This window comes from Mastomys coucha, unplaced genomic scaffold (assembly GCF_008632895.1).
Source record: "Mastomys coucha isolate ucsf_1 unplaced genomic scaffold, UCSF_Mcou_1 pScaffold5, whole genome shotgun sequence".
Taxonomy (NCBI): domain Eukaryota; kingdom Metazoa; phylum Chordata; class Mammalia; order Rodentia; family Muridae; genus Mastomys; species Mastomys coucha.
In genome coordinates this window covers 45,403,470-45,415,074 of record NW_022196911.1, presented here as the reverse complement: position 1 = coordinate 45,415,074, position 11,605 = coordinate 45,403,470, and the positions used below count along the sequence as shown (strand labels likewise).

The following is an 11,605-nucleotide window of genomic DNA, read 5'->3' as shown; positions in this document are numbered from 1 at the left end:
AAAAAAAAAAAAAAAAAAAAAAAAAAGCCTTTCTTTATGAAGAATCTTTTAAAAAGACCCCATGTACTGTCTTCCAATGGATGTGGGTAACAGACTATATTCCAGCCTCGCCAGGAAAATACTAAACTGCCTATGGATCAAAGTGGAATTGGGTGAAGAAGAGAAAACTTATGGTAACTGAGACAGCCCCGTACCCTGTGTATAATTTAACATCTTCTGTGGTCACAGGTTTACTACAGAAAGAGAACATGCACTGATGCCAGGAACATTAAAGGCCATGTTGAGAGGCCGGGCTTAGTATGCTGAGAAGGAAGCAGATCAGTTTTAGAGAGATCTCTTCTTAGGTTTTATCCAGAGTGTGGGAGTGTCTACCTACAAGGCCAGTGTACTAACTAATAGGTCCATCTCTTAGAATGGAAATTTTCACTTGCACCTAAAATTGCACTGGGACTTCTAAACACTTCCTAGATTGTTAAATAAAAAATAATGATTCGATACCCCACTGTAGGGGAGTGCCAGGGTGGGAAAACGGGAGTGGGTTGGTGAGTAGGGGAGCACCCTCATAGAGGCAGGAGGAAGGGGTATGGAATAGGGAGTTTCCAAAAGGAAGACCTGGAAAGGGGAAAACATTTGAAATGTAAATAAAGGAAATAGCCAGTAAAAACAAAACAAAAAATTATAATGAAATATCCTTTTTCAATATTTAATACCCGTGGGTCAGCTAGTGGTTTTTTGGTTTTGTTTTTTTGTCTTTTTCTTTTTGTTTGTTTTTTTCGAGACAGGGTTTCTCTGTGTAGCTCTCCCTGGCTGTCATGGAACTCACTCTGTAGACCAGGCTTGCCTCAAACTCAGAAATCCACCTGCCTCTGCTTTCCTAGTGCTAGAATTAAAGGTGTGCACCACCACTGCCTGGCTTTTTTTGAGTTGCTTTCTTTATATATGTAGCATGTGGCCTGTAACCACTTGAACTACATAATTGCAGAGCAGATTATCTTCTGTTCCTTTACATAGCAGTAGGAGTAGAAATTTGTTCACTAAAATCAACAGATTATAGCATTTTCATAATATGAGGGTTTTTGTTTTTGAGACATGGTTTTCTGTGTAGCCATGGCTATCCAGGAACTTGCTCTGTAGACCAGGCTGGCCTCATTCAGAGATCTTCCTGCCTCTGCCTCCTGAGTGCTGGGATCAAAGGCATGTATACATTAGTTTATATAGGCTTTTTGTATTTTTCAGTGTATGTAAGTAAAGACCTGTAAGTGAAAGTTCTTATTGTGTGTGTGTCTGTGTACTACTTGCATGCCTGTTGCTGAGATGCTAGAAGAGTATATTGGTCCCTTGGAGGTAGAGTTTTAAAGACAGTTGTAAGCCACCATATAGGTGCTGGGAATTTGGCTGGGTCTTATGGAAGAACGGCTGTTGTTCTTAACCACTAAGCCACTTCTCTAGATCATATCAATGTGGTGTGTGGTTAATTGTATGGAGGTCAGAGGATAACTTTGAAGCTGTTTCTCTCCTACCCTAATGTCTGTTCTTGGGCTCCCAATTCAGAACATTGGGATTGTGTGGCAGATACCTTTATCTGCTGCTATGGTGTTTCACCAGTTAGTACTTAAAACTAATTAATTAATCTTATTTTGAGACAGGGTCTTATTGTGTAGGCCTGTCTGTCCTGGAACTCTCTGTGTAGTCAGGCTGGCCTCAAGCTCAGATCTGCCTGCCTCTGCTGCCCAAGTGCTGAGATTAAAGGCGTGTATCATTACACAGAATGCTTTTTTTTTTTTTTTTTTTTTTTTTTTTTTTTTTGCTTACTCTAGCCTTAAACTCCTGTATAGCTGAGAATAAAATTGATAACCCTCCTATCGCCATAGTGCTGAGATCACAAGGGTGTGCCATCATACCCTACAGGTCTTTGTTGTTTTGAGACAGGTTTGAGACCTCAAACTAGTATTGCCTAGCAAGTGATGGTATTAAAGATATGCAATACTATATCTGATCTATATTTTGCCTTTGTGTGTGTGTGCGTGCATGTGCATACATGCATCATGTGTATGCTCATGCCTGCATTTGCCAGAAGAGGGCATTTACTCCCTTGGAACTGAAGTTAGAGGTGGTTGTGAGCCACTATGTGGGTGCTAGGAATTGAGCCTGGGTCCTTTGGTAGAGGAACCAGGGTTCTTAACCAAAGAGCAATCTCTCACACCCCTTTGAGCCATTAATTCAGCTCCTTTAACAATTTTCATAGAGATAGATCTTCCATGGTAAAAGTGATCGTCCAGTGTGTACAAGACCCTGGGTTTGATCTCCAGATTGGAGAAAATAATAGCTTATTAAAATTTATCATTAGAAAAAAAATATCATTTGTAGAAGCAGGTAGATCTCTGAGTTTGAGGCTAGCCTAATGTACAAAAAGAGCTTCAAGACAGCTAGGGTAAGACAGAAACCCTGTCTGGATAAAACCAAGAAAAGAAAGAAAGAAAAAAAATTATAATTACTCGGAACCCAAGGAAATGGCATTGGGGTCCCAGGCTCTTAAAGAACTAGGCTTTGTTGACTATGACATTCTAACCCCAGTACCCTGAGCTCTTTGTTTCATGACTACCCAACACACTGAGTCTTTCTCTAGAAGGCATGATGTTATGTTAGATTGGGAATGTTGGAATGAGTAGTTTAGTCAGTATTTTTAATTGCATTTTATTTCTTTTCAGTCTTGAATCCAGACAATAGTTTTGAAATATTAGTTGACCAGTCTGTTGTGAATAGTGGAAATCTGCTAAATGACATGACTCCTCCTGTAAACCCTTCACGTGAAATTGAGGACCCAGAAGACCGGAAGCCTGAAGATTGGGATGAAAGGCCCAAAATAGCAGATCCAGATGCTGTTAAGCCAGATGATTGGTAAATCTTGGAGATCCATTTGAGTATTAGCCTACATTTTATATATTCTACATAGCTTAAACAATGAATGTTGACTAAGTGAAATCTGATTATGTAAATACTCTGTGATATAGTCTAGGCATGTTAGCACATGCCTATAATCCTAGCACTTAAGAGGCCAACAAGACAGAAAGATGGAGTATGAGGCCAGTGTGGGTTTACATAGTAAGACACTGTACTTGCTTGCAAGAAGAGAAGGCGGGGACTTAAATACCAATTACTCTGGAAAAGAACCCAGCAGTAATAATATATATTATCCCTCACTATGTTATAAACTATAGGATGCTAAAGCTTTTGTGGTTTGTGCTGACAATCTTTTCATACAGCTATTCTAGTGCTTCATTATTACAAGTTAAACTTGGTTACAGTGCTAAGGGTTTAACCCAAGTCCTCCTGCACACCAAACATGTGCTGTGTTGCTAAATAATACTCCTACCATCCATATTTAAAGCTATTAAAGTTCTGAAGTTTTTGCCTTTTTGAGACAGTTTCTCTGTGTATCCTTGGCTGCCTTTGAACTAGTCTGGCCTTGAATTCACAGATCTATCTGCCTCTGCCTCCTTTGAGCTGGGATTAAAAGCATATATAACCAGCTGTTTTTTTAATAGGATGAAGAGAGTATTAAGCTTTAAAAGATCAGGCAAAAGTTACATAAAACTTTGATTCATATTGGAGTTAATTTAAAACTAAGGTAATTACAAAACAGTCTGTGTTGAGGGAGGTATTTCTCAGTGATAGAGGACATGAGGCCTTGACTTCAGTGCCAGGACAAAACAAAACATTAAACTTAAGCACAAGTAGAAGATTTTTGATTACCAGCTAAAGTAGTACTTTTACAGTCTTTGTATGACAACTTTGTCCCTGCACTGTTCATTCCTGGTTCCTGAGGAGGCCAGCGGAGAAAACTGGAGCTATATAGGTGGTTGTAACCTGCCATGTTAGTAGGCACTGGAACTGTGGTCATCTGAAAGAGCAGCAAGTGCTCTTAACTACCTAGCCAGCTCTCTAGCTCTTTTGAGTCTTATTTTAGATGAGATTTTCTTTGTGTGTGTGTGTCTTCTTAAAAGACTTTTTCTATGTAATCCAGGTTAGTCTCTCAGTCTTGACAGTATTGAATTAGTACTGAATTTACTGTATACCACCATTACCATCTTTTGGAGGGGGTGTTTTTTTGTTTTTGTCAAGACAGGTTTCTCTGTGTAGCCCTGGCTGTCCTGGAACTCACTCTGTATATCAGCCAGGCTGGCCTTGAACTCAGAAATCAGCCTGCCTCTGCTTCCCAAATGCTGGGATTAAAGGTGTGAACCACCACCACTGCCCGGCCAACATGGCCATCTTTGAGAGTACCTTTTTTGGTGTATAAACAGTGATGGTTAATGTATCTGCAGTGCTATATATACATTACTATCTAATTGTAGGATTTTTTTTTTTTATCATGTACCCTACTATCACTTCCTTGCCCAGACTCTGTCAACCACTAATCTGCCTGTTTTATGTTTCTGGATTTGTCTGTTGGAAAATTTTATGGAAATAACATTGAATTATAATATGTGGCCTTTGGCATGTGGCTTCTTTTGGTCAACATAAAGGTTTTCAACATCCCTCCATATTGAAATATGGATAAGCACTTCATTTCTTTTTATGACTGAGAAATACTTCATCATATTAGTGAATGATACTATGCTTATCCACTTAGCCATTATGTAATTGATAGATGTGTAGGTTGTTGCCATTTAGATATACTGGCTTTTGCATGTGCTTATTTTTATTTTTCTCAGATACAAGCTTAGGAATGAAATTGTTATACAGCAACTACCAATTTTGAGGAACTGCCCTTTTACTTTTTTCACCAGCACTTGTTTTTTTCTCGTTTTTTGTTGTTGTTGTTGTTGTTGTTTTCTTGAGACAGTGTTTCTCTGTATATAGCCCTGGCTGTCCTGGAACTCATTCTGTAGACCAGGCTGGCCTCAAACTCAGAAATGTGCTGGAATTAAAGGCATGCGCCACCACTGCCCAACTCCCTCAGAATTTCTTATTGTAATGGCCCTCCTATGTGGATGTGTAATAATGGAATATTATCATGGTTTTAATTTCTCTGATGACCAGTGAAGTTAAGCATCTTCTTTTGTAACTCTTGATTCCTGTAGTTCCATTAGAAAAATGTTTACTTGATGTTTAGCTGCTGTTATTAGTTCAGTCTCTCTCTTTCTTTCTTTTTTTATTGGGCAAAAGCCCAGATAATAATTTATAAATGGTTCTAGAATGAATTAAACTGGGTTTGTAAAAGAGACTACCTTGACTGATTCTCTGGCTTGTGTTGTCATACCTGGTGTTTTCTGTTTAAGGGATGAAGATGCCCCTTCTAAGATTCCAGATGAAGAGGCCACAAAGCCTGAAGGCTGGTTAGATGATGAACCCGAGTATATTCCAGATCCTGATGCGGAGAAGCCAGAGGATTGGTGAGTTTGAGTTTGCTTTTACAATTACTTGGTTTTTGTTTTTTAATTTTATTTTTATTTTATGTGCTTTGGTGTTTTGCCTGCATGTTTGTCTATGTGTCAAATCAGTTGGATCTGGAAGAGAAGTCATGCTCTTAACTGCTGAACCATCTCTCCTGCCCCAATTAAAATCAAGCATTTAATCCCAGCAGAAGCAGGCAGATAATCTGAGATTGAGGCCAACCTGGTCTACAAAGTGAGTTCCAGGACAGCCAAAGCTGTTACACAGAGAAATTCTGTCTTGGACAAACCAAAATAAATCAATCAATCAAAGCAACAACTATGTGCCTCTCTCCCCCAACAAAAAAAGAAACAAAAGAAAAAAAAAAGCTGGGTATAGTTGTACATTTCTTTCTCTCAGCACTCAGAGGCAGATGGATCGCTGAGTTCCAGGACAGCCAGGGCTACCAGAGAAACCCTGTCTCAAAACCAAAAGGAAAAAAAACCAACTGTCCAAGTTTGAATGAAAAGCTTTACAAACTTTACTAAATTTCACTGTGTAAAAACAAAGTAGGTTGTTTATGAAAGTTCATAATATATGAACTTGTTTATGATAGTGGAAATGAGAACTGGGATATATCATTCTGTTGTATGTTGCTGGTTTAACTCCAGAAGCATCTTGAGCATAAGACTAGTTATATAACTTGTTTATACCTCCACAGGGATGAGGATATGGATGGAGAATGGGAGGCTCCTCAGATTGCCAATCCTAAGTGTGAGTCAGCCCCTGGGTGTGGTGTCTGGCAGCGACCTATGATTGACAACCCCAATTATAAGGGCAAATGGAAGCCTCCCATGATTGATAATCCTAACTACCAGGTTTGTGTCTCCTGATGGTTTAGATGTTTTTATTAATCTGTTAATCTGTTTGTGTCTGGGCAGAAGTTTGATCAATAGTGAGGCCAACAATCAAGAAGAAAAAGTAAACTTAAGAGATGGGTGAATATTGGGCTAAACATAAAATCTAAAAACAGGAAAGAAGTGTTCAAACTTGTTATGTATGTCACTATCTTAGTTTGGGTTTCCATTGCTATGAAGAGAAACACCATGACTAAGACAACTCTTACAAAGGAAAGTATTTAATTAGGGCTGGCTTACAGTTTTAGAGGTTGACACTCCATTGTCATTATGATGGGAAGCATGACAACCTACAGGCAGACACAGTGCTAGAGAGTTCTACATTTTGATCAGCAGGCAGCAGAAGGGGACTCTGTGCCATATTGGGCAGAGCTTGAGCATACAAAAAGGGCATACCTCAAAGCCTGCCCCAACAGTGACATACTTCCTCCAATAAGGGCACACCTAATAATGTGACTCCCCATGGTCCAAGCATTGAAACACATGAGTCTATGGAGCCCATTTCTAGATATAGATCACCATCATAGTGATCTATATCTAAAAGTAAAGGTAGAGTAGAAGAATTTAGGGTGTGGATACCCTATTGTTGAGTGCATAGACTGGCCATAAGGGAACTGTGATGGGATTTGGATCTTGCCATGTCTAGTCAGCTAATTGCTTGGTCACTTCAGTTTTCTTTGCCTGCCAAAGACAGGTACATATGAAGTGGTAGTAATATGTATAGTGAAGTTATGGACCTCCACTTGTGTGCTAGGAAAGTACCAATGTAGATCCTTACCTGGCTTCAGTTTCTAAACCAAAAAAACTACAGTTATAAATTTTTACTTATATGGTTCATCTATATGCATATATTCTGTATGTTTTTCTGTTGTAAAATGTTTTTAGTTGTCCATTTAGATAACTGTGAACAAACAAAAATTATACTTTAGCTTGCCATTTGACTTTTTAGTTGTTGTTGTTACATGCTTGTCGTTCTAATACTTGGTTATCGGCATGAGGACCAGGAGTTGAAATGTCAACTTCAGCTATAACTAGGAAGATCAGGAGTAGGTTAAGGCTATCCTAGGCTATATGAATCCCTGTTGAACCAAACCAAACCAAATTGACATTTAGCTATTCTGTTGAGGATTAGTATTGAGGCTGATTCCAGTGTCTCTGCATATTAGGTGGAAATGCTGTGTCTCTGGGCCACATCCCTAGCCCATCATTGTTTTAGAGTCATTGTGGTTGAAACCATCAGGATGTTTGTAATCAGTTCTTTTTTATTTGATCTCTAGAGCTAAATTACTAGTTACTAGTTGAGGACTGTACATTTTATTTCTTAAATCACTACTGCAAATTGGGAAATGGCTTTACTGACTACATTCCACCATCACTTGTTAAGTGAGCTACACAGAACCAGGTGTTGGTTCAGAACAAGATCCTACAGATTGGAAATTGAATTTGGTGGTAGTTCAGAATTCAGTTTAAAAACATTACTAGCATTTATTGTTTTGTGCTTGTTTAAATTTGACAGTTAATGTTTTATCTTATTTGATCATGCAAAATGAGTCTTACATAGATTTTCTTTTTTCTTTTGGTTATTAATCTGAAATGTTTTGAAACTTCTCTTGCCTCCATCTCCCCTAACCCCCCCGTCACAAACTAGGGAATCTGGAAACCAAGGAAAATACCAAATCCAGATTTCTTTGAAGACCTGGAACCTTTTAAGATGACTCCTTTCAGTGCTATTGGTTTGGAGCTCTGGTCCATGTCATCCGACATCTTTTTTGACAACTTTATCATTAGTGGTGACCGAAGAGTAGTTGATGATTGGGCCAATGATGGGTGGGGCCTGAAGAAAGCTGCTGATGGGGCTGCTGAGGTTAGTGATTGTTCATTACTTGTGGATTTATATCTGATTTTGGAGGAGACTGATTACTTTATGAAAAGCAGATTTTTAGTGTTTATCTTTTTACTTATTCAGTGTCAAAATATATAACTGCTAGACTCCTTGGCTTTCCAGCCCTGTGTTATATATATGTTTGTGTTTGTATCTATCATTTAAAATTTTTGTTTTGTTTGTTTGTTTGTTTCATCTTTAAGACAGGGCTTTTCTATGTAGTCCTGGCTGTCCTGGAACCTGCTTTGTAGACTCAGCTGGCCTCAAACTCACAGGGACCCACCTGCCTCAGTGTTTCCATTAAAGTCATGTGTCATTGTACTTGGCTTAAGTATGTTTTAATACACTGAAAATGCTAAATCTTGGTTGGAATTGTATGGAATTTTCAAATAACTAATGGTGTTATTGAGTTGCGATTTGAAGGGTCAGAAAACTGGCACAAAGATATTCTTCTGTTTCCTGAGTAATGGACCTTTTTGCAGTTATTTCAAGCCATGGTTTGCACCTGTGAAGGTGAAAGTTCATGATGGTGAAAGGAATAAAATGAGGGATTTTTTTTTTTTCCTAATTTCTCAATGTGTATAGTTTGACTCCTTTGCAATCAGTCTAGCCTGTATTTGGTGTCATAAACCAGTTCTCTGAATTATTATTGTTTTGTATTTCAGCCAGGTGTAGTGGGGCAGATGCTGGAGGCAGCAGAAGAACGTCCATGGCTTTGGGTGGTCTACATTCTGACTGTAGCTTTGCCAGTGTTCCTTGTGATCCTCTTCTGCTGTTCTGGAAAGGTAGGGACGTCTAACTAAATGATTATATCCATTGAAATTTTTTTAGTGGTAGTTCTGTAAATACTGGGCCGTTGTTTACAGGGGCTCCTTGTACCCAGTGATGACAGGATTTTGAGTCCCTTGATTGTCATTCCACTCTATTCTGTTCCTTTATATGGAGTGATCCTGTCTTAAGGGAAAAAGAACTATGTGGATATAAGATCACCCATCTGGGCACAAACTAGTTTTCCTCATTATTTCTATTCTTATTTATTATGGCTTCTTACCTGCCTACACTCTCTCAAACAATACATCCTCAGACTGCTTTTGGGTTTTACAGCCTTAGTGTTTTTCTTATTCAGACCCCGTTTCATGCTTTCTCCTACTAACTTAGGATTCTATTTAAATTATTTACACTTTGTCAGATCCAAAGGTCTCTTTCTAGCCTTACCCTCACCACTCACTGTTGGAGTATATGAGTCAGCTTGACAAGCTTAGCCTGTGCTTCCTTACCAAGTCTTAGTGTTTGTTCCTTTTTCCATGATACCTCTCTCCCTTAACTTCCCTCTCAGTCTCCCTCCCATGGGGCAAACATGTAGAGTAAGAACAGTGTCTTTCACATGTCTGCATAACTGCCCTGTACACAACCTTGGATATAATTTTGCCTATAAACATTCAGAAATTGAGAGGTAATATATTTGTTACAACATAAGCTTGGCTCTTATACTTGGCAATATTTCAGAAACAGTCCAATGCTATGGAGTACAAGAAGACGGATGCCCCCCAGCCAGATGTGAAGGACGAAGAAGGGAAGGAAGAAGAGAAGAACAAGGGGGATGAAGAGGAAGAAGAAGAGAAGCTTGGTGAGTAGGGTCTAGAAACCTGTTCTAAACCCTGATTAACAAAACAGGCTATAGTAGATTGTTCTTAAATGATGCTATAATTATTGTCAGAACTCTTTGTGAAGATTTGTTCAGTAGTTTTATTTTCTGTCTTAGAAGAGAAACAAAAGAGTGATGCTGAAGAAGATGGTGGCACTGGCAGTCAAGATGAGGAAGATAGCAAGCCTAAAGCAGAGGTATGGGAGGGATAATAAATACTTCAGCCAACGAAGCTGAGGGCATATTTAGTAAAGAGATGTTTTTTAAGATAAATATATGTTCAGAGTGGGGTATGTTACATACGTGTGAGTGCAAGTCCTTCAATTGCCAGAGGTGATGGATCCCTAAGGCACTGGAATTACAGGTGGCATGGGTCCTCTCAAAAAGCCATATGTGCACTTAACCCCTGAGCCATCTCTGCAACCCAACAGGAATGTTTTTGTACATTAGATTACAGTGACTGTGGAAGTATTTTTCTGTGGGAAACATGTAGGTTTTTTTTCTTTTTTTAAATGAATAGGAGTACCAAGTTTCTTAACAGTCCTGTGACATTTATATCTCCTCAGTGTCCCCTCAAAGGTCTTTCTTTCTTTCTTTCTTTCTTTTTTGTTTTGTTTTTCAAAACAGTGTTTCTCTGCGTAGCCGTCTGTCCTGGAACTCACTCTGTAGATCAGGCTGGCCTGGAACTCAGAAATCTGTCTGCCTCTGCCTCCCAAGTGCTGGGATCAAAGGTGTGCACCACCACTGCCTGGCCAAAGGTATTTGAATACCACTGCATTTTAAACTATTTTTGGCTTTTCAAGACAGGGTTTCTCTCTGCAGCCCAGGGTGGCCTGGAACTCAGAGGTCTGCATGCCTTTGCCTCCCCAAAGCTAAGATTAAAAGTGTGTACCACTACCACATGGTACATTTTAAACTTTTTGAGACAAGCTTTCATGTAGTTCACACTGTCCTTTCATTCTGTGTAGTCAAGGGTAATATTGATCTTGTAATCTTTATGTGCTCATACAGGTATGTGCTCTACTTTATGTCGTGCTATGGGTGCTCCCGAGAGCACCTGGATTCAATTCTCAGTACACATAGGGTGGCACACAACTATCTGTAATTCCAGTCCCTGGGGTTCCGTTGCTCTTTTCTGGCTCTGAGGGCATCAGGCATGCAGAGGGTACAGAGATACAGATTCAGATAAACACACATTAAATAAAAGTAAAATCATTTGCCAAATTAAAAAAAAAAAAGTTAATAGGTTTAGGGGAAGTACATGTTTTCTGAAAATAAAGACTAAAATTGAATACCTATAATTCCAGTACCTGTCATAATATACCTTTTTACCAACTGAATGACTTTAGTTTAAATGGTTGTTGAAATTTGGCATTTGTATTTAAATAGACTAACTTATATGAACTTCTCTTTTCAACTAATAGGAGGATGAAATTTTGAACAGATCACCAAGAAACAGAAAGCCACGAAGAGAGTGAAACAACCTTAAGAACTTGATCTGTGATTTCCTCTCCCTCCCCTTCCCCCTGCAAATGTGGTCCTAGGAGAGAGGGCCTGGTGTACCTTAGGTGGGAGCTCAGAAAACCTCAAGATGTCACCATCGACAGGTTCCAGTGAATACTAGCCTGTAATTTTAAACATCTAGCAGTAAATAATTGCAGTTGTAATGTAAAGGACCCTGTTTCTGTAGAAAAGAAAACATTTAACATAATGGTTGTGAAATGTAACATGAAGCAACTAACTAATGTTTTGTTGTTTTTAAAATCTTCGGGGTTTGTCTTTTTT

General features: G+C 38.9%; 1 protein-coding gene across 3 annotated transcripts in view; it reads left to right on the top strand.

Moving 5' to 3' along the window:
- The window catches only part of Canx (calnexin), a 56,134-nt gene extending 44,581 nt beyond the window's left edge, over positions 1–11,553 (top strand). For all 3 annotated transcript variants that reach the window (XM_031352662.1, XM_031352661.1, XM_031352663.1), the window contains 8 exons: positions 2,709–2,898; positions 5,283–5,396; positions 6,098–6,254; positions 7,942–8,157; positions 8,841–8,960; positions 9,682–9,802; positions 9,938–10,017; positions 11,245–11,553. In XM_031352662.1, coding sequence (XP_031208522.1) covers positions 2,709–2,898; positions 5,283–5,396; positions 6,098–6,254; positions 7,942–8,157; positions 8,841–8,960; positions 9,682–9,802; positions 9,938–10,017; positions 11,245–11,298 — 1,052 coding nt within the window. In that variant the 3' untranslated portion in view covers positions 11,299–11,553. The remainder of the gene's footprint in view (positions 1–2,708; positions 2,899–5,282; positions 5,397–6,097; positions 6,255–7,941; positions 8,158–8,840; positions 8,961–9,681; positions 9,803–9,937; positions 10,018–11,244) is intronic.
- Positions 11,554–11,605: the final 52 nt, after the last annotated feature.